Source organism: Oryzias melastigma, linkage group LG23, assembly GCF_002922805.2.
Source record: "Oryzias melastigma strain HK-1 linkage group LG23, ASM292280v2, whole genome shotgun sequence".
NCBI lineage: Eukaryota > Metazoa > Chordata > Actinopteri > Beloniformes > Adrianichthyidae > Oryzias > Oryzias melastigma.
Genome location: NC_050534.1, coordinates 20,020,207 through 20,043,134, shown reverse-complemented (window position 1 = coordinate 20,043,134; position 22,928 = coordinate 20,020,207). Strand labels below are relative to the sequence as shown.

Genomic DNA, 22,928 nt, shown 5'->3' with positions numbered 1-22,928 from the left:
GAAAAGTGTCTTTTTAAGCTTGTGATTGGACGTCTTTTTGTTTGTATCACATGTACATAAAAAGGTAAAGACAGTAAAGACACTATAGGAAGAGAAACTGATTAATAACCGATTGATTTTATACCTCTTTACCAACATAATCTTGTTCGTGTCTTTGGATTTCAGTGCTGTTACTCTCATAACTATCAAATTTTCAATACATATCATATTCTTCACATAAAAACGTGAAAATATTAAGAAAATTCAGAGTCATTAATTCATAATCAGACAACAATTTTCTGCATCTTTCTGTCAGCAGACACAAACTTTGTCATTGGTCTGTTTTTTATCATTTGTTCAGACTCTCCTGAGCGATCTGGATAGTAATTCTCAGCTTGTAAGTGTCATGACTCCACCAATGACTGTATCTGGACTGGACTGAGCAATGACTGTATCTGAGACTGGACTGAGTGTGACTTCATCTGTAGAAAACGGTTTATTCCAGCTCCAACCAAATAAAGTCAATTCAATTTCAATTTTTTGTGATACGGACACCACCGTGTTGGAGCCAGACGTAGTCCAAAGGCAGTAATTGATCAGCCAAATCAATGTTTCTATGGCAACCACTCTGACCAATCAGGGGTCAGCTTTTTGGAAGGGGTCACTAGATCTTGTTCTCTCATACAATCAACGGCTCTATCTGTAAATGACAAAAAACAAGTTTGCTTGTTTGAACCTTAAATTTCTTGGTAAAACTGATTATTTCAAATCATTTGATGATTTGAAATTTGAACAGGAATTTTACAGACTCAGTTTTGATAAAAAACAAAAAAAACAAAAAACGGGGTGAATATAAACGAAAATGATGTCAGATCAAACACAAAATCCCAGAAGTCTTTTACTCCATTAACTCAAGTCTATTTTAGCGGCTAAATCACTCATTCTGAGGGAATCAGGACGCGAGAAGATGTAACCTCTGGATCCGAACTCCGCTTCAGTGCACTGACTGTCAGCAGAAAGGAGGAGGCTCATGGCCAAGACGGAGCGATAAAGGAGGGGGAGGAGGTGCTGAAAGGGAGGGATGGAGATGCTGTAAGTGGGAGTGCTCATTAATTTGAATTTAGAGAATATGAGGAGGAGGAGGAGTGCGGACGGCGAGGACTGAGAGGAGACGGGATGGGAGGAGGAGGAGAGTGGACAGCGGAGAGCCGAGCATGTATTGATCTGCAGCAGCCAGGAGGTCGGCACGCCTCCGAGAAGAAAGGAGAGGGCAGCTCCGCATCTGCCAGAGGAGGAGTGAGGGGAGGGCGCTCCAGCTGAACGAGGCGCACGCCGACAAACGCCATTCAGGCAGCAGAGAGGCGCTGCGCCAGCGAGCATCCGCCGCCACTCTCAGCGCAGAGTTAAGTGGAGGTTTGATGAGCGCGGTGGATCTGGATTCAACTGTTGATCTCTGAAGACCAGTTCTTCTAGAACCCCAAGAGTCATGTCGGGGATTGGGAGATGAGTCCCCAGCCGGAGCCAAGGGGGTTATGAGGTTGTGGGTGGTGGGAGCTGCCACTGCCATGTGGCGCCTCCGACCGCCTGCGCCGCCACCTCCCTTAGAGCATGCAGGTCCTACAGATCGTCAAGGAGCTGGTGTCGCCGTCCAGACACAGAGCTGCGGCCAGATTTGGAGGTTCGTGCACTCATTTCTTCAATGGTTTCTCCATCAAACCAGATCCTGGAGGGTCAGTTTAACTCAATCCACGTCTGACTTGCTCTAAGGCACAAAGGCAGACTCACTCATTAGTGATTGTTTTTTACAAACTCTTAGGATTTGAAACAAATGTTTATTTTAGAAAATATTTGTTGTTTCATGAACATTTCTGAATCTGAAAATTATTCCAAAATGTTTTCTAGAGAACATTTTGCCTGGAAGTGGGAAGTGTGTCTGGATGATGAAACGTTGATCTGCAGTCATTCAGTTTGTTTTACCTCACATCCAGAATAGAGGAGGCTTCTCAATGACTTATTGTGTGTTTCTCAGAGCAATCTGAACAAAACCACAAACCATTAAGCTACTGACGATCCTCCATAAAACCAGCACCGAGTCCCACCATAAGCTTCAGATGCTTCTGCCAGGAATCTCTGATTACAGGATAACAGTGTTTGAGGATCAGGAGATTTTGATTTAAAATGCCAGAAAAAACTGTTTTAAATGTGATAAATGAAACTCTGGTAAATGACATATTTCACTGTCATTAAGGTAGTAAATACAGGTAAGCAAATGCTGCTGGAACTTCAGGGCATTGTCAGGTGGTTTGGCTCATGAAAGAGTGAGAATAAACAGGACCAAATGACGAGTGCAACGATCTGACTTTTCTAATGGTGGTTTTCTATTGGCGTAAATTCAGTGAGACTTGATCTAGCTAAAGGTGTTTCCGCTAGGTGGTGTACCACACTGCAGCCTTGATTTTTGATACCTCCTTCCCAGCAGTTCCAGTTGTGCCGAGTTGTGATGGATGCAATTTGCCGACTCGTCAGGAAGACGATGTGACTTGACCTCTTGACCTCCATGTCATTGGAAACAGTAGAAGACAATAATACTTTTTTTTGGTAGCTTTGGTACACTGGCCAAACCATGGTGCAGTGGTAGGACAGTCGACCTCTGATCGGAAGATTGGAGATTCGATTCCCGCCTTGTCCGTCTATGTGTCGAAGTGTCCTTCGAAACTGAACCCCACATTATCTCTGGTGGAATGTTGGGCCCAGAGTTCGACAACTGAGCCGGTGTTTCAGAGAAAACATTTTTCTCAAATCGGTTGTTCTCATTGCTACATTTGACCAATCACTCATTATTGAGGATGCTTAGAACAGAGTTTGATCAGAGAACTGTGCCAAGACAGGTCATAAGAAGACTCTCTTCTATGTGAGCAAGAAAGTCAACTTTTGAACGCATAAAAACTTCTCACTTTTTGTGGCGCATGAACCTCAAAGGCTGTTTCTCAGCTGTTACCAATGAATATAATTGCCATTCACTGGAATGTGACTTTTTTTCTGCAATAGTTTCCTCCAACCAATCAAAAACTGCCACATTGAGACTCCGCTTTACAGTTTTTTAGATGTCAGATAAACAGTTGGGCAGATTGATGACTTGGCATCAGGAATTTCTAAAAAAAAAGACCCATAAATGCCATGGCTCCCCTTTGTCTGAAAAACCTATTGGAGTCGTTTTTTCTGATTCTGTCTTTGGATTTAGACTCAACTTTATTTTAAAAACACTTGAGTATTCATCATCTTTAAATACTTAATACTAAACCCATTTTGATTGTTGTTTTCCTTTTTTTTTGTCTAACAAATCTGGTTTATTTGATGGAAAATTCAGAACACAAGTTGTGACTAGTTTAGTCACAGAAAAGTCGTTTTTGATGTCATTGCAGTGTTCGTGGCTGCACCGTGTGGCTTTTGTCTGAATGGAAGTGACATTGCCCTGCGGCTAACCCTCTATTAGCTCTTCTGCTGCTGGAGTTGTCCGCCTGCGCTTTGTGTTTGTGCATCCTGCAGCTGCATTTCTCTGCTGTGCAGTAAATAATGAAGTGCGTTGCTCGGGGTGATGGAATTCGCCGTGCTCTTTCACCTCTTGTCCTTTGATTGGATCAGCCTCTGTGATCCTCTCCAGGAAAACAAGAGTCTGTCATGGCTGCATCCACAAGTTTACCCCACTGGTTGAACTGTAGGACGGAGAAGGACCCAGAGCCAGTTTCTAACAACACCTGAGTGGTCTTTAAATGAAACCGAGCCTCTAAGATTCCTCTCTGGGAACTTGCAGGATCTAATTTAGCAACAATAAGGATGTTTGTCCAATGAATGTATTTTAATTAATCTATAGAGCAATTACAACTGTGGTTCTACTAAGGAGAATCCAAGCAACATCGAAACAAGCAAAATCTGGAATAATCACAGGTTTCTGTCAAGTTTGGTTGAGATCCATTAATTTAAGCCAAATTGGCTTCATTTCAGTAATGTCCTCCTGTTAATAAGAAACCAACAAATGAGACTGAATGTTGTTGCAGAACCAAAGAATGGAAATGAACCGTTCTCAAAGAGGACAGCCATCTCTCTGCAGTGACTTGGTGGGTTTAGAGAGTACTCGAAACACTACAACATCTCATGTAAGACTGAAGCTGGGCCAAATCCAAATTCTTCCCCTACCCCTCCCATTGTCGGGGCATTTGGAAGGGTAGTGATGTTGCATGGGTGTTCCAAGAGAAAGGTATTTCTTCAAGTGGGTGTGCACTGAAGCACAAAAGTTTACATTTTAATGTAAGCAATGATTTGCTACGCACTAACATAGATGACCGCTGACTATCGATGATGTCATTGAGCAGTAGTAATGTCCAAGTTCGAAGACACTTTTTTTTCTCCATTTTCTCTCTGTTTGGAGGACTACATGTACGGGTAGTTGATTTTTTTCCTTTTCCACACTAACCTTTGCTAAGTCTTCTATTGTTTGATGCTGGTGATCTGAAGCTCTGGTGCGGTTGACTGTCCGATGAGAGAGAAGCTTATTGAAATCTGTGTTGTTTTAATAGTAAAGTGTTGCATGTTTGCAAAAAGTTGCTTCTCTCAGCTTCAGGATCATTACATTAGCTGCATAAATGGTTGAAGAGTTCTGGTGATTCAAACACCGTTAACACTGGAGCTAAAGCTCTGGTATTAGAGGTGGATGGTCAGGAATTTTTTTATTTTTGTGAGAATCCCAACTGAACTTTTGTTAAAAATGATTATATTTGCAGAGGATTTAGTTCACTACGCCCATCATGCAAAAAAAGTTTTTTTTTAAAAAGACATTTAAAAAAATGCTTTGTAAACATAAATTGAACTTAAAAAATACTTGAATTTCTGTTGGACTCAACCCAATCTGTCTGCCAATCAATAAGGAAACTTGGCATGTGAAAAATTCACTTCCTTCTCACTTAGGACTTCCTGTTTTGTCTATGTCTTTCCAGACTGCAGACTTCACGATCCCACAGTCACTGCTTATTTTTCAAATTTTATTTGAATCATGAAATATCTCCACTTCGGACTTGGAGTTTGGACACAATCACTATAGTGGAGCTGGAGACAGTAGAGGTCTGTGGAAGACTACATGAAAGATGCTGAGAGGCTATAGAATCCTGGAGAGTCTGCTGTCACCTGACTGCCTCCAGGAGAACATTTCCACGGAGCTGCATCCAAAATCAAATCTCTTAACCTGTTCTAGCACACATTCCATGAGCACATGACTAAGAACCAGTTGATTGGGTTTTTCAGCCAAAACTGCAACTCTGTTCTTGAGAAACTGGAGCTGAAGGAACATCAACAGAAACACGTCAGACTGCTGAGGAGTCTTTACGAACTCCAGATTCTGGATCACTCAGCATGTAAATGTGAACGGGAATGTAATGTTTGATTTTCATTACTATGAGATGCAGGCTTGGAGGTCGTGATGTTGTCACGTTAGCTTGAGAGTAATTGGATTTGAACGTGGTCGTTGGCTAAAGGAAAACTTTGTTCTCAGTAAATGTTTTTTTTTTTCCTTTGACTTCTTCACTGATGAAGTTCAAAACCTTTTTTTACGCCAGTTTATCCAGATCAAACCAGTTCTGATCTGTTTTTTTTATGTATTGCTTCACTCTATAGACAACTAGCAATCTCACAAAACATGTAATGCTGGAACTGTGTATTTATCTGAATATTAACATATACAGACTTTAAAATGGTTTCCACCCCTGGAAGGTAATGGAGAAACCACGGTGGTTAACATCCTGGAGCCTCAGAATGGTTAAAGCTGGATGTTCTGAGATTCTGGTCTGTAATCTTACAGGGAGGTAAAGGGTGGGTTTCTTCAGACGTGGTCTGAGGTGCAGAAGGTTCCAGATGAAACAGAGCTTCCATAAAACATCACTGAGAGGTTTAGCTCTGTGGTTTTTAGAGGGTCTGGAATTAGCTCCGCCCTGAAGGAGTCGACCAAATTTAGAAAAGGTCTGGAAACAATTTCATGTACCTGTTTGTTCGATGAAGACTACAGAAGTCAACCCCAAAGAATAAAAACATCACAAACATTTTTAGTATTTAAGGCGGAACTGCTCCACATCTGGTGAAGAACCTGCAACAGCTGGATGTGGATCTTCTCCATCATTAACCTGAATGTGGAGTCTCCTTCATAAACAGAAGTATGTGACTCATAAGGTGAAAAACAGCTCGAGGTTTCTGTTGCAGCTCTGACTTCTGCCTTTTTCCACCAGCTAAGCTGCCCAGAAAAAAAAAGACAGACAAGTGTCAGGGCGCCTGAATAATGCAGAGGCAGACGGAGCTGTGAATAAACCGGCTGACCGAGTTCAGGCTGCAGCTCAGCTTTGGTTCGGTTGGATATCCAAACTGAGAGCAGCTGCAGAGCTGACAGTGATGTGAAAGAGACGCACATCCTCTTCACTCTGAGGCCTTTTGACTCACAGGTTCCTTAGCAGGACCCTGAAGTGATCCTCTTCAGTGTCACTCCTGTGGATGACCCATGAATCTGTTGCTCACCTTAGATCTCAGATTACGTCTGGACTTCAGTTTAGCATCCATTCCTTTAAACTGCATTAATCTGAAAACCAAACCCAAATGAAGCACCGCGGTTCAGACTACAATCATCGTTGGAATTAACCAATCAAATTATATGCTTGAAGCGAACTTGAAATGGTTGAATGGAGAAGTATGTTAGAGCAGTGCAGGGCATGCACGAGGGCTGTAAGACAGTGGTGCTTTTTTCTGCATCAGAATAAGCCGATTCACATTGATCACATAAATAGTCCTAATTTCATGCATCAGGAAGTTAAATATAGTTACCATGATGCAGGTTTTAACATCTTAACATCTATTTAGAGTTTTGTATACTTAACCAGTTCAAGAGCTGTTTAGCAACCCATAAATATTAATAATAATGAGGTTTTTGGCTGAAACTTGTTTAGAATTAACAAAAATACTTTAGCTAATATTAGCCATAGCGTCCCGTTCAGTATGACTGTTGCTTTTCCAAAAACCTGCATCAATATAAACTGTTTGCTTTTTGTAAACATTGACTTTTGGTCACTAGAGGAAACTGAAATTTAAACTTAAACTTATAAGACAATTCTTTTGTCCTGGCTAATTGCAAGATTTTTCTTTCAGTGACATTTTCCAAGGACTCTGAAAGTGTCTTCATGTCATTAAATCCGAAACCTTTTCTCTTTTGTTCGGATATTTTCCACGTCCGTTAGGGAGGCACTATAAGGAGTTTTTGCTGATAGAAACTCATCAGATTTCTATTCCAGCGAAATAGATGCTTGTGTGGGTCTAATGGCGATGCTTTGCATGGCAGTAAGTGTTTGATGATTTCACTCCAGGGAAAAGGGAAATGACTTCAGGACTCAACTAACCAATGAGGAAGTTGGAGGTTTACCAAAGAGGAAGAGTAACCAAAGCCTGTTTTTGTGAATGTCTGTCAGAGCGTTGAGAGTCAGTTGATGTTGGAACAGGAAATGCAGCGTTTTTGTGCTGAGAAACTTTGATGTGTTCATGTTCACCTCTATATTTCTCCTGGTATTCCTAACAGCGGAGATGCAAAAACATATTTATTTCATAAATAAGAAAGAAAACGTAACTTTGACTTCAAACTATCTTAACAAAGTTTAAACTTGTAGAGTAAATTTGTGGAAAAAAGGTAAAAATCCATTTAACAATGGTGAAAGAAACAGCAGCATTTTTGTAACAAAACTAATGAGGTTTAGTTTGCATGTGTGTATTTGAGTGTTTGTGCATGTGTGTGAGTGTGCGAGCATGTGTTTATGTACATTTCAATGTCCACATGTATGTGTTTGTATACATTTGTGTGTGTACATGTGTGCAGCTAATGTATGTGTTTTTGTGCAAGTGTAACAGTGCGTGAGCATGTGTTTGCATGTGTCTTAAGTGTTTGTATGTGTGTCTATATTTGTGAGTGTTTTTAAGTGTATATTTTGTTGGTTTGAAAGTGTGTATTTGAGTGTTTGTGCATGTATGTTTTTGTGTGCATTTCTGTGTGTGTGTACACCTTTGCAGCCATGTTTTCTTGTTTGTGTTTTTGCATGTGTGTCAGTGCGTGAGCTTGTGCATTTCTGTGTCCGTATGTTTGTCCGTGTGCATGTATTTGTGTGCACCTGTGTCCACACGTGCGTGCACACGTTTTATTTGTGCTTGTATTTGTGTTAGTGTGTTTGTATGCACATATGTGCACCCATGTTTTGAGTGTGCATGCATTTGTGAGCGCACCAGTGTTTCTATGTGTATCCATGTTTTTGTCTGTGTCTGCATACATTTGTGTGTATTTGTGGACACTAGATGCTCACAGGTTTTCCTTTCGTGATACAGCAGTAACCGTTTTTCCTGTTTTTTCTTAGCCTGCTATTATCCTGTGGCCCCTCCCCTCTCCATAGCCACACCCACCAGTAGTCTCTGATGATGCTCCATGTCCACTTTGATCATGTCCATCTAATAATGACCCTTAATGGAAACAGTTTACCATCAGCCTGTCATCATCTGCTCCTTTTAAGCTCATCTTGGTTGAAAGCTAATTCTAGAGATCGGTCAGAGATCTTGAAGCTGTCGTCTCTGGAGTGGACTCTCTCGGCCCCTCAGTGTCCCTCTGACTGCTGAATGGAGCTTGTTGTGTTGTTGTTGTTGTTGTGTATGGGAGGGGAATGCTGCGAGTGGGACTGAAAGTCAGATTTCTGTCAGCAACAAACGGCAGCATTGTGGCTGCAGCCCGTCTGATCTCACTTCTCTGCTGGTGTTTCCTCCCTTTGTGTGGCTGTGCAGCAGCGGGCCGTCGTGCTGATGGGATGAGGTAGCTCAGGTTCTCTTTTCTTGCACTTGATCTGGTTTAACGGTGACCAATGCGGAGCAAGGCTCGCCTGGAGGGTCCAGAGGAGAGCTTTAAAATAGGTAAAAAGTTCTGTTTAGAGTTTCTGCTGTTCTACTTTGACTTCTATCTTTTCTTTTTTTAACTCCATCAATTGTTCCATTCAAACAGATTGTAGATCTGTTTTCATTTAGTTAAGGTAATGTTTATGTGTCGTCCTGACAGTTATGAAGCGTTTCTTTACCCACTAACATGACTGTCGAGGTTAAAACGAGGCTAATTTAATAAAAACATTCCTCTGAATTCATGTGCTTCACTTCTAATGACTTTATCATCTTTGCTGCTAAATCTGTGACTCGTGTTTCCACTCACAAATTCTATTCACTGACCTGAGCTGGGATGATTGAATCCACCTCAGTTTGTCTGCTTCTCCCTGAAGATGTTCTGTCGCTGCAAACATCAAGTAAAAACTGACCAGTAGGTTTGTGTGAAGTAAAAAAGAGAAATCGATGTTTGGATTAATTGGTGGAAGTTTCCCTGCTTTAAATTGATAATCATCTCCATGGTTTTGTCCTTATTAATCCTTTTATCTTCTTCTGAAACTTGCTGAAAACTGTCATTGGAAGCAGGTTAACATGTAGGATAAACTAAAAGGTTGTATTTCTACTAATTAGTTTAATGTAGTTTAATCATTAATGTACATTTGTGTTCAGATCTTGAATTCAGAGTGAAATGTTCAGATTAAAAAGCCTCGATCGTCTCACTCGACGTGTTCATGACTGCTGTGAACTTTTCTCCCGTCTCACTGTGAGCAAACATGCGCTAACATGTTAGCATCAGAGTGTGCAGCTAACGTCACAAAGCAAACATGACGGCAGCGTGGACACACAACTGTTGTGTGGCAACGCCTCACTTGTTCCGATGACACAAGGCAGTTTTTTTGTTCTAAACATCAAAGATTTGTGTGTAGAAAAGTATTTTTAAAAGATTTTTCAGGAAGTGTCTGATGTCGGTCACAGATGTTTTGATACAACTGCACATTTGTGTCAACGTTGTGGTCATTTGTTGTGCTGCAGACTCACTTTAATTAGCAACATTTTCACGAGGCTGTGATCATGACAGATTTGTTCCACTTCATGCTGCGATGATTATTTCATTAGATCATGGAAGGATTCTGCAGCTCACTATCAAACCAAACATGATCCGGTCTGTGTGTGTTTTCCAGCTTCTTCACTTCAGGTATGAAAGTGAAAAACATGTTCTGTGATGTTCCAGCGCTCATTTACAGAACCGCTGCTCTGCAGAAAAGTGTTAAACATGGATCGTGTAGAAACATCTGGAAACGGCAGAAGCTCCGGATCGTTTTCTGCAGCCTGTGGAGTCGTGATTTTAGCTTAATGTCAGCGAGGGAGCGGTTCTCTGTCCGTACCGTTGTCGTAGTTACCCCGGTCTGGGAGCAGAAAGAATCCGCGTGACGCTAACAGATGAACAAATGGTGCTTGGTGGGGGTGGGGGGGCTGTTTATCAGGACAGGAGTCTTGATAAACAGGGACATTTCAGTCGCAGCGGGCGAGGACAGTTGGATGAAGTGATACCAGCGACTGGCAGCTCAGGGAGGAGCTGCCAGAAGGTCATCTCAGTGGGGTGGGGGGTGAACTTTAACGTTAAGTGAACTTTGTGTTGTTTGTGGCGACAGATCCACAGTTGATGGTCAGTAAAAAAAACAGTTTCTTGGATGTTCTCTCCTTTACCTTCACCTCGGAGTCATTATTGATCGTTTTTGTTTTTGTTGTTTTTCTTGCCTGGAGTTTTGGAGACATGAGGAGAACTTAATCTTATCCAGATCCGGCTTCTCTTTTCCGGCTACACTGTTCTGTGTCAAATGAACCAAACATTTCTGGTCCTCATGGTTTCAGAGAAACAAGATCTGTAAGAAAAGGTGTAGCAGGAAAAGGACATCACTTTCTAATGGGAATGTAACAATTTATTGACTAAATTGAACAATCAATTTCAATTCCTACAATCCAACTAGATCGATCTGTCTGAGGCAAGATGTTTATCAAATCTACCTCCATCATACTGACTGCCTAAATAAGACTGAACTCACCTGCATAAGTGACGTTCTCCAAACTGTTTGTTATCCCAGACGCTCTACGGTCACTTTTCAGCCGATTACCTCCATCTCTGAGGTGATGACAGGAGGCTCTGGCCACACCTCCTTTGAGGATGTTATAAAAATAAAAAGCAGAAACTGAGAAACTCTTGGAGGAATTGAAGGCCGATGTGGGATAAGAGTGAAGGAGACTCAGTTGAAGGAACTGCAGCAGGTTGGATTGATTCTAGGGTTTGTCGGTTCTGATGATCCCCTTTTTAAGTGTGAAAGTATAACTAAACTCTGGTGTGGACCAATCGTGAAGGTGTCTGTTTACTTCAGGGAAGCAAATGCAGAAATAAAATTTAAAAAAGAATACATGAAGTGAACAAAACTTCTCATTCAGCGTGACTGAAGCAGCAGGACTCACTGAAAAATATCTAACAGAGTAAATGTGAAGCAGAAGGCATTTATTACTGCTATAATCAAAGGATCAGGGAAACGAGCTGGTTCTCTTCGTCCCATCGTCTCTATCATACACTATCACTCAAGATGAATCCAAATCAAACCAGACTGACGGTGTGAAAAGGATTTATTATTCTTCACCTGTTTGATCCGAGTCCACAGAACCATCCTAATGTGAAAGTAGCACAACAGTCCAAACTTTGAACCCACTGGGTTTAGGTTTGTCTAACTACTGAGGACAATTAACTTTGCATTCATGAACATTCAGCCTCTAGTATTAGAAAGTACCAAGCATCGTTTCTTGTAGAGTCGCAACAAAACTAGACAAACTTGACAGGCAGAAATCCATGAAACCTGTTGGCGCCTCCCCCTCAACAATAATAACAATAATTAAAAAAATATGTTCAAAGTGGCGGTACAAGTTTGAAGGAAGGATGACTTGATAAGTCATCATGCTGATTCCAGCTAACCGGAGCAGAGATGGTTTCAGATCATCTGTTAGTGTTCACCTCAGTCTTATAAACCGCTAAAAGCTTTCAGGACTTTTGTGAGAACAGTCTTGGAACAAAGTTTAAAGACATTTTAAAAATAAAAACATTGAATCAATTCTTTAAATTAATGTATATGTTGTTTTTCAGCAATGAGAAGTGTTGGTTGATGAATCCAGGTAAAAGTAGACGATGAATAAACTTTTTTTTTTTAAATCCATAAACGTTTCTGAAGCAGCAGACAAACCTCATGAACTCTGAGATCTTAAGGTTGGCAGTAGTTAACTGGAAGCTCCTCGTCCACAAATTAAAGCTAACCTCCGTCAAAGACGTCAGTGCGATCCTCCAAGCATGAAAATGCCTCTAATTGCATTTAGCCTCGGTTGAATACTAAAGACTTGGAGCTCGGCTTTCATCAGGAGAACAGAATTTCCTTCCCAACTTTCTCTTTCGTTACCCAGGGGCTTTTTGGGGGACAACCCTCCAGGATAAGAAAACAAAACAACTTATTTGCTTCTTTGCTCTCAGTCCGGATTCTCCCGCTGCGTCCTCTTGGCAACCTGCCTTTCACCAGCACTCATCATCCTGTCATAAAAATGCCAGCAGCTCCATGAGGAGCCTTTCTGTTTGAATTCTACTTGAGACCTTCCTGCTCCGAGCCCAGACAGGAAGTGAGTCTTGTCGAAGAAAAGACCCAAAGGAATCAGCTGTTACACAACAGCTGAAGATGAGCATGTTCTGATGTGAGGGTTTCTACGGACAACCTCAAACCTCTACTGTAACATTAAATCAGGGATTTATTTCCATTCATTCAGTCTGGATCTTGCTGAGAAATGTTTAGATCTGAGTGTAAATATTTGACGTTTAAAGGGAGTTGAATGTTTCATATCATAAAAACTTGGTTTGTGTTTAGCCGCTCATCAATACAAAGTGTTTTTGTCAGTTGTTGTAAAGCAGACTCGCATAAATACAACTGTAACGTGTGTGTCACTGAATCAGGAAGTGTGTGTTTGCAGTTTGTTAAACTGTTGTTGGAAACATTGATTTACTAAAAGGGCTGAGAGTGAATGTGTGAACTGATGATGATTCACAGCTCTGAGTTTGTTCTGGATCATTACCTTCAGCAAGATTTCACCAACTTGTTGAAACTTTTTGATGCTTTACTTCAGTTTTTTCTTTACTTGACTTCATGTTCTGGACACTCTTTGTCTTATAGGCTGACAGAACAGTCGTGTTTTGCACTCAAGTTCTTCATCACCTCCTGATGAAGAACAGGAGTTTCTCTGTTCCGCTATTAAACCACTGAAATAAATATAGAAATGGTAGACTGCAGATGCAAGAAAGGATTTTTTTTTCTTGAATATATACATATATATTTTATCAAGACTCAGTTCAGTTCACAGAATGTGTAGCATTAATCTAAATAGAAACTGTTCTGTCTGGTTGGTCTTTTTGGAAAACAAGCATTTGAAATATTTTCCCCAAACACTAAGAATGTTGTAAAATAATACAGATAAACTTCAGTTTTCACATTGAAAGTTTTATATTTTACACTGGTAAAAGGTAGTTTGCCCTCTCTGAGTGGGTGGAGTGTTCCTGCCTCAGGTGGAGGAGTTTAAATATCTTGGGGTCCTGTTCACGAGTGACGGAAGAAGGGAGTGTGAGATCGACAGGCAGATTGCAGCGGCGTCCACCGTCATGCAGTCGCTGTACTGGTCCTTTGTGGTGAGGAGAGACTACTGGTCCTTTGTGGTGAGGAGAGACTTGAGCCAGAAAGCAAAGCTCTCAATTTACCAGTTGATCTTCGTACCAATACTCACCTATGGTCATGAATTCTGGGTCATGACCGAAAGATCAAGATCCCAACTACAAGCGTCTGAAATGAGTTTCCTCCGGAGGGTGTGTGGATGCTCCCTTAGAGATAGGGTGAGAAGCTCAGTCATCCGGAGAGAGCCGCTTCTCCACATCCCAAGGAGCTAGCTGAGGTGGCTCGGGTATCTGATCCGGATGCCTCCTGGTCTCCTCCCTGGAGAGGTGTTCCGGGCATGTCCCACTGGGTGGAGGCCCTGGGGAAGACCCAGGACTCGCTGGAGAGACTACGTCTCTCGGCTGGCCTGAGAACACCTTGGGGTCCCCTCAGAGGAGCTGGAGGAAGTGGCTGGGGAGAAGGAAGTCTGGGTATCTTTGCTTAGACTGCTGCCCCCGCGACCCGGTCCTGGATGAGCAGAAGAAGATGGATGATGGATGGATGGATGGATGGAGTTTTACATTTTAAAAACTTGTTGGAATTGATCGTCTGAATGCAGATGATATTCCTGTAATCTAAGTCAAACTTTAAACCTGATTTTTTTCCACTGTCATTTATGGTAGATTTAGAACTTTCTGTAACAAAACTGTAGAAATTCAAATTCGTAATTAATCTAATCAGTTTCTTCTCATCTCTGTTTGCAGCGTCTGATAGCGAGCAGGATGCAGCGCTGAAACTGGACCAGGAACGGGCGGAAATTGTGGCCAAATATGACAAGGTAAGAAGCGTCTGCGGCCGTTTATTTCCTCGCCGTCAGTTGCTCAGGCTGATACTCTCCATAGGTCAGACCGCATTGAAATCAAACCAGCAATTTCTGAAATACATCTTTGAAGGGGTAATGGGGATCTAAGAGTGTGTATCCCTCCACCGGGAGGGTGATCTGCATCACGCTGTGCTGCAGAGGAGACGTGCATTTGTTTAGTAATGAGCTGTTTTATAGCATGAGTTTTAAAAGTTATTAAACCGATGTATTTTCTGAGTGCTGGCAGCTCACGCCAACGTTGACTGCCTATTATTGATAACCTTATTGAGGATTAGTAACGTCTGAATTTGAAAGCAGTTTTTTCTATATTTCTCTGTTTGGAGGGCTAAATGTAGGTGTGGGGGAGGAGTTTAGATTTGGATATGAGAGTAAAATGACATAAGTAAAGAATGAAAGATTGAGCTGCAGACTGGCACAAAACTGCTTTTCTTTGTATCAGAATCTGCTGGACTTACATTATTGCATAAACAATTGAAGCATTACTGTAGTTTAAATTGTGGTGTTAAAGTAAGGTAGAAAAACATTGTTTCGGTATGCAAGTATTAGCCATTTACGTTTTAAAGATCTACTTTTTGTGTGTCTGGACTTCATCAAACATTCCTGCTTTTTGTTATTTCATGATATCAGAGATATCTGCTTCTTCCCAAACGACTCCATCACTTCTGTCTGTAAACAGTCCCTTAATGTAGTCCTGCAGCATAATCAAGGTTCCTCATTAGAGTGAAGAGGCCACAGAGAGCTGAGGTGGAGGCGTGAGTGAATCACAGTCCAAATGGAGTCGATTTCACTGTTGGAGATGGGAGGAGTTTGATATTCTGTTATCATTAACGCCGTCTCACACCTGCTAGCATTGATTGGAGCTCCTTGACGATGTTCTTGTTTTTTTTCCTACTTTACGATTTGTTTTTGTTCCAACACAGCAAACCCCACCCCCAGCTGGTAGCTGTTTCATCAGCTGGTTTTTGTTGTTGTGAGCAAATTTTTGTGTCGGTTTTCATCAGCCTTTTGTGTTTTTATTTTTGTTCTCTGGACCTCTTCAGGAGACGGTTTGGGGGTGTCTGGGTGGGGTATTTATGTGAGTAGTGAGTTTCTGCTGGGACAGCACAGCAGACGCTGGGTGGGCTGGGACTTTTCAGATCTTTGCCCACAAACATCTGGTCTTCAGACTGGCTCAAGAAACCTCAGACCACCAGAAGGAGAAACTCAGAGGAGCGGAAACATCTCTCGAGCTTTCTCTGACTGTCATCACATTTTTTAATTGTCTAAACACATTCAATAATTACCATTCTTCCTGATTTACTAACTTAATAACAAAGTCTCCCAGTTCATTAAAAATCTTGAATCTTTCAACCATTCAAGGACAACATTTTATTTTAGAAGACTGTCTAAAAATTCAGATTCAACGAGATGTGAGGAGATTCTAGCGATACCAAGTGTTAGGCATAGTGGTGGAGATGTAATGATGTGGGTCTGCAAGGCTGCTTTTCTGCACATAAGGAGAAAATGAGAGCACAATCTTCTGAGGGATGAATCATTTGGGACCAGATCATTCCAAAATTATAAAAAACACAAGTTTTTTAATTATTACCCTCATGTTCAGTTTTGTTTGTTTTTTCTTTTAAATTTAATTATTACTTTACTTCCAGAATTTGGTTTAAATGCTTATAATATATTTAAAAGGAGCGCCGCTGAAAAAGTAACAAGCACCAGTTTGAGCTGGAATTTATCAAAGACAGGACACAACTGGGAGACACGTGGTATTCTGTGTCTAAAATGAAAGGTTTTTTTGCTGATTATTACTGGATAAGGGGATAAATTGAAGGTTGTGTTAGTCTGGGGGCGGAGCTTGCAGCACAGGCTCTTGCTGGAGGGAGCTGTTGGCATCGATCTTACATCAGCACGTTTCCAACCGCTCGTTTTTGTCGGTATGGGAGGGGCTGCTGCAGACAGTGCAGGTTTTTAGAGGATTACTCTTAAATGTATGAATGGATCAAAATGCCGTTTTGAGGTTCTTTATAGTGAGGAATGAACAGTAAAATGCATTTAAAACCTCAAAAAGTAGAATTTTCATGGTAGGGCCCCTTTAAAGTTACCTAGTGTTAAGATTCATAAAGGACACTTTTACCTTGTGTTCATATATAGAGATGTATGGCTGTGGAGTTTTCATTTCATCTTTATGTTCTTCCTCTTATCTTCTCTAGAAGACGTTTCCTCACAGGTTTAACCTGTAGGGTTTCTATTTCACTGAATCACAGTAGATATTTGTCAGACACTGGAGGTCAAGCAGTGACGCAGGTGAGCGTCTGATTGTTCATTTCACACCTGATAATCGCCGCTCACACACACACAGATAAACACACAGTGAAGCTGACACATCCTCCCCAACCCAAGGACACTGAAGTTGTGGCTCCCCCGGTCAAATCACAGCCAATCAGAACAGAGTTTTCTGCCCCAGAGGAACGTGGGTGGCATGTAATTGGAATCTCAGTAAGAAGTTGCTGAAACCTGAACACAGACAGCAGCAGAGATATTTTTATACATGCTCCTAATTCGATCATTTTACGCTAATGATCTATTTTATCATATCTGACCAGAGCTTGGTGACGTTTTATTTTATTATTGATCAGACAGAAACAGACACGTCACCAAATCAATGCGCTGAAATGTCAGTCTTTGAGAAAAAATGGATAGAAAATCAAGAGATGGCTTCATGTCTGTGCTATGTGACTTTTTAGTTGGTATCTGTTAAAATGGTTTCTTTAAATGACGAGAATTAACCGTTTGTCTTAATGTGCTTTCTGACCACTACTGACAGAAGGCTAGTTGTTGGTTTGGAGTCAGGAAGCAGAGCTGTAGGATGCAGAGATGAAGATGTTGAGGTTGTCTTTGGGAGTGGATCAGGAATGAATCCATCAGGGGAACAGATCCGATGTTCTGGAGATAAATCTAGGAAAGCAGACGGATAGGACACACTGACAGGAGGAACAGTGATGATGTTGATGAAAGGATGATGAGGTTGGAGCTACCAGGAAAGAGGTCTAGAGGAAGGCCAAAGAAGAGGTTACAATCATGATGATGACATCACAACTATAGAAATCCCATAATCAGATAAATTCCTGTTCTCCACATGCTCTGTTTCTCTTTCTCTCCCTCCCTTTGCAAAGTATAAATTCTAGTACTGCACTATAAGTTGACTTGGATGATGGTCGTATCCACCGTGAGTTCTCAATAACTGCTTGAAATATTTCCCATCATCTCCTGGTTTCTTCTTTGACGAAGGAAGAGTTTCTAAAGTGAGGCAGGAGTTGACCTCTGACCTTAGTGATCAACCTGCATTTTTAGGATACCAGTGATGTCATACGGACTTACTCAGGACTGGTTCAATTAATTATTTTATAAACAAACTGTATCGGGTTCACCTTCCGTTTTGCGTATTTGCTCGTGTCTGTAGTGTAATTTTGTATGTTTTTTTTTACGTCCTGACTGGTTGTTGACTTTGTCGATAAACCAAAACGCATTTGCAGTTTGTCAAACTTACATAAATCTTAAATCGCAATTAGATTTTTGTTTTCATTCTAGACATGTTTTTCTATGAACGTTTGAATTTTGAGAGTTTAGACAAAGAGAAAAGTGTAAAAATGTTCATGTGTGTCTGAGAAAATTGTATAAAGTGTGTAGTGAGGAGTTTTACTGCCTTAAAACATCTTTAACGAGTTATTTATAGATCGTATCCCCTATGATAAAGGCGGGAAAACTGTATTTTAAAACAAAATAATCAGGAACTCTGGACTTCTCTGAACTATTTGACTGTTTTCAATGTAATTTAAAAACGGATAAAATATGGAAAAATCACAAAGAAATAGAGGAATATGTTTAAAAAAATGAAGTGATCATTAAACAACCATTATTGGTGTTTACGTTCTGTGAACTAACATCTTATGGTGAGATAAAAAATATATTTTTGTTCTTGGTATCATTGAGTCTAATTTTATTTCTTTACAGTTGTGAGTGAAGCTTCTCTGATTTTCTTCAATTTTTGTGTTCCAGGGAAAAGAAGCCGTTGTGGAGCCCTGGGAGGACACCAACTACAACCTCTACAAAGTCATCGACCGTTTTGGCTTCGTCCAGTAAGTTCTCCTCATGAAAAACATCAGCCACCTCCGGAGCCAAGTCCGGCATGGCAGCGCCTCACAGGACAGACTGGCTGTGAAGCCCAGTCTAACTGACAGCAGAGTGTTTGCGGATTTGGCTCGTCTAAAGGCCACCAGGCTCTCAGGCAGCACCGTCGGTGCGTTATATTTAGGCCGGCACATGCAGGCAGGAAGCAGCCGGGTTAGCCATAATCACAGAGCATCAGTGTTAGGATGGAGTGGTGCGATCCAGACCTTTCTGTGGGCGGTGTGACATGGACGGTGGTGGAGGACGGGCTCTTTCTGGGGTTTCTGATTGTTTCTGACAGGGACAGAAGTTTCCTGAGGTGCAAGGCATTAAAAAAAAAGAAGAATGTGAAGGTCAGGGAGGACAAGGAGGAGGAGAGCTACTGGGTTTGTCGAACTTTACTTTAGAAAAAAGATGTTTTTGAAATGTGTGGGTTTTTTTTTCAGTGGACATGCAGTGAAATAAAAAAGCAACAACTGTGAAACAAAAGTGAAAATTTGTGTTGTAACACTTTAGATAGTGTGTAATAAACAATGAAACTAGAACATAAAAATGAGGACACAAGTCAGGTGATTTAAGAACGTGAAGGTCTTCAGACTTTCTGGGTTTGGGAATGATGTTACGCTTTCCTTCAGACCAAAGTTCTAACCACTGCTCCTTTACGGGGTGCTACTTTCCATAATCTTCGTCCTTTATTCCCTTTAGTTTGTTTTGCTCTTTCGGTCCATTGTTTGTCTGTCTTCATTCACACAGTCCAGCCGCATGTTTCAGGAAAACCATAGTTTGCTTGTTCTGCTGGTCTTTTACGTCTTCACAACAAAATAAACAAACTGATGTGGACTGAATGCACACACAGTTCTGAAAAGGACTAAAAAAACTGTCAGAATCCACAGAGTGAAGAACACTCTTCAGACTGGCATCAGTTTGTTTACGTTGGCAGCTGTGAACGCTCACCTGAACTTGAACCAAAACAAGCGGACTCTGGTCCACTTCAAGATGGTGGTCTTGAAATGAACTCTGGTACAGTTAAATCTGAATGCTATAGACCAGGGATGTCAAACTCAATCGCAAAAGGGGCCAAAATCCAAAACACACCTTAGGTCGCGGGCCAAACAGGATAAACATTTAGTGAACACTCTAAAACTACATTATTAAAACTTTAAATCTGTAACTTTTTGACATAATTGTGAACTAGATATATAGCATTATCTGCAATAATGCTAGTGTGAATGCTGTAAGCTGAATTTGACCGCTGATGATGCTAGTGCAGCTGAAGATGCTGAAATTGATAGTTAAAATCACTGGAGCTGCTAGCCAGTTAAAACATTAGCTTAATGCAAATTAGCCTAAAAAAATCTAAAAAGCAAAAAGCTTAGGTTAGCCAAAACAGTAAGCATATAGCTGAAAATATGGCTAAACCTCAAAATAGCCTAAAAAACAGAAAAAAGCCAAAATGAGCAAAACAGCTTACATGTAAATATTAGCCTAACTCCAAAACAGCCTAAAATGTAAAAAGAAAAGCCTAAATTAGCCAAAACACCTAGCATGTGTCTTCAATAGTAGCTAAACTTCAAAACAGTCTAAAAAACCCCTAAATTAGCCTAGGTTGCGCTTGGTGCAGAGCGGGCAATCACACGGAAGACGGCTCGAAAATCTGGAGCAAAATCTGGAACCATTTCACTTTTATTAATATACAAAGGAAGAGTGTAGAGTCTGTGAGAAAGTAATTCCATATAAAACCTCCTCCACAGCGAACCTGTTCAGACACCTGAGAAAACTCTCCTAAACAGATCATTTCTGACAGAAGAAACCAGATCAGCTCCTCAAAAACTTGTTCTTCCTCTACCAGCAACTCACCAGTGATGCTTTTGGAATGGATACAGAGGAAGATTCTGTGGAGAACATAGAGATCTGAGGCTTAATCTACTTATGGCATTTTTTTTCTGCAGAATGTGGTTTTATTCTAAAGTATGTTTAAATCAATACACAAATATTTGGGTTACTGTGAGCAGGGAGGAGCAAAAGTTCATTTTGGGTTCCACAGTTCTGTTTAATGACAGCACAACAAAGTTGTATATGATGATGATGCAATATTTTCCTGATGCACAAGTCACAATAAAAAAAGAGTTAAGTTTATTTAATAATTCCCATTTTTAGGCGGTTTTCAAAAAATATATATTAATAAACATCACAACTTTTGTCGCAACTTTTTACAAAAGCTGCTGCAACATCAGACATTTTAGGCTGCAAAAATCATAAATATCTGCCGCAAAATCCTGTACGGTCTGGGATATTTAGAGGACTACCTGGTTTAAATTTTTTAGACTTTAGAAAAAAATTCTGGTCCTATATCTTTTTGGACGACACCGCCCCCTCATGAGTTGCTGTGGGAATTGCAGGATTTTCCAGCAATTTGATCCTCAATGATTATTGTCTTTATCTGAACACGATTTTTTGACCATGTCAGAAAAAATGACAATTTATAAAGGATGTACTTATTCTGTATTGAAATCAAATCCCTTCCCAGCCATGGCAAGAGCTACACTTCTGTTTGCTCTGAGACCAGGAGACGCTTCAGAAACTCGGATAATAGGAGTCTAGATTAAAGAATCTGTTATTTCCTGTTTGTGTGAGCACTGATCCTCCTCCTCTGACAGCAGGAGTCACAGGGAGTGACAACCTCCAAACTCAAAGATCTTCAAAAAGACAGATTAGCTTTAAAGTCCTGATTCCAATCTGACACGTTCAACTCTTTAACCTCGTTTTCTCTCTTCTCTTTCAGCCAAAATGAACTTCCGTCCTACGACTCATTGGAAGAGAAGGTGGGTGAAGATTTTTCAAACATCTTTCACCTTTTTATGTTGACCCCTGACAGAATCACAGAGAGCAGCTTCTGATGGTTATCATCATTGACATGATTATGACTGATTCATGAAACTCTGAACTCTGAGCAGGAGTTTGAGGAGGACACTCCCCTCCACTGTAAAGCTCTAAAGAAAACAACTCCCCCTTGCAGGAAGACATGTCAAATCTTGTTTTTAATGGTGAAAATGCATCAAGATTTCCTGGAAAGTTCCAGCTGGAAGATTTATACTTAAGAAGAGCTGCTGATGTTCTAGAAATAGATGTGCAGCAGATCTCTGATTTGTCCTCCCTGTTCTTTATAATTAAGCTCCAGAGAACAATCAGGATATTTTTGCTTTATTTCAAGGCCCGTCTTGTCTAAAAATATAACAGTCTTTGTATTTTCAGTCCTCCTACAAACACCAGAGCTTTTCCAAACCTCATACGCATGTGTTTAATAATAGACATTTGATTTGTTGTCCGACAAAATGAGTTGTTACAGAGATGTGATGACACCATGTTTGTGAGCTCAGCAAAAGATGAGTTATTCATGTAAACCTGTGATTATGTTCCCAGCAAAAGCATACGGAGGTGGAGAGGACCAGCAAGTGGCTGAAGATGCTGAAAAGCTGGGACAAATACAAGAACAGTGAGAAGGTAAATATGTGCAAAATATGGCTCTTTAATATAGTTTAGATCTTAATTCAGTGTATTCATCAGTAGATCGCCCAAATACAGAAACTGTCTGTGATTTAAGTAAAAAATGTCCCGATGTGGTTACTTCAATGTGCTTTGTACTTGAGAATATCTGGAATGAATATTCTTAATCTCCACATTTCCCCCTGGATGTGGCTGATGACCCGGCGCTAATCGGACGTCCGTGCGTTCATTTGTTTAGTGTGATCGCTGTTCTGTGACAAGGCCGGCTCTCAGAGCGGGAACACGGTTCAGCGGTCTTTAAAGTGATCACTAGACATTCTGGAAGGAGAATTCTTTAAAGGTCTGATGCCGATATTAGTTGATGAAAACGTTTGATGAAATACAAACGCTGTGCTCCAGAAGACAGACCATAGGGTCATAGAAATAACACAGGTGTGCAGGTGTGTCTTGTAGTTCCCTTGAGGTTTGTACAGCCACCTCAACGGACGTCATGAAAACGGAACGTACCATTGTTGTACGTGTTTTGGAAAGGATAGTGGAACTTATGCTGTCGTACGGTGTCCCCATGCCACACTCTAGGTGTTAATGAGGTACGAGTACTGGCTTCTTACTGAACACCCGCAAATGCTCCATCCATGGAGTGTGCAGGTGATGTGTACGAGTCTGTAGGATCGTCACACTCTAACAGTCACATTTCTTCACTTCCAACAAAGAGGCTGCATGCAAATGGAACCCAGGTGGAAAATACTGGCGTTGTTTTACCTGTCTTGCCCTTTGAAGGATTTTTT

At 40.9% G+C, this 22,928-nt stretch overlaps 1 protein-coding gene across 6 annotated transcripts in view; it reads left to right on the top strand.

The window, feature by feature from the left end:
* Nucleotides 1-22,928, top strand: part of usp6nl (USP6 N-terminal like) — a 61,725-nt gene that overhangs the window by 22,757 nt on the left and 16,040 nt on the right. For 4 of the 6 annotated variants that reach the window (XM_024285934.2, XM_024285942.2, XM_024285962.2 and 1 more), the window contains 4 exons: nt 14,360-14,433; nt 18,526-18,605; nt 21,419-21,458; nt 22,057-22,137. In XM_024285934.2, the coding sequence (XP_024141702.1) occupies nt 14,360-14,433; nt 18,526-18,605; nt 21,419-21,458; nt 22,057-22,137 (275 nt within the window). Of the gene's footprint in view, nt 1-496; nt 1,658-8,789; nt 8,947-14,359; nt 14,434-18,525; nt 18,606-21,418; nt 21,459-22,056; nt 22,138-22,928 lie in introns of those variants that run through there. The other 2 variants (XM_024285914.2, XM_024285924.2) reach the window with 2 other exon arrangements.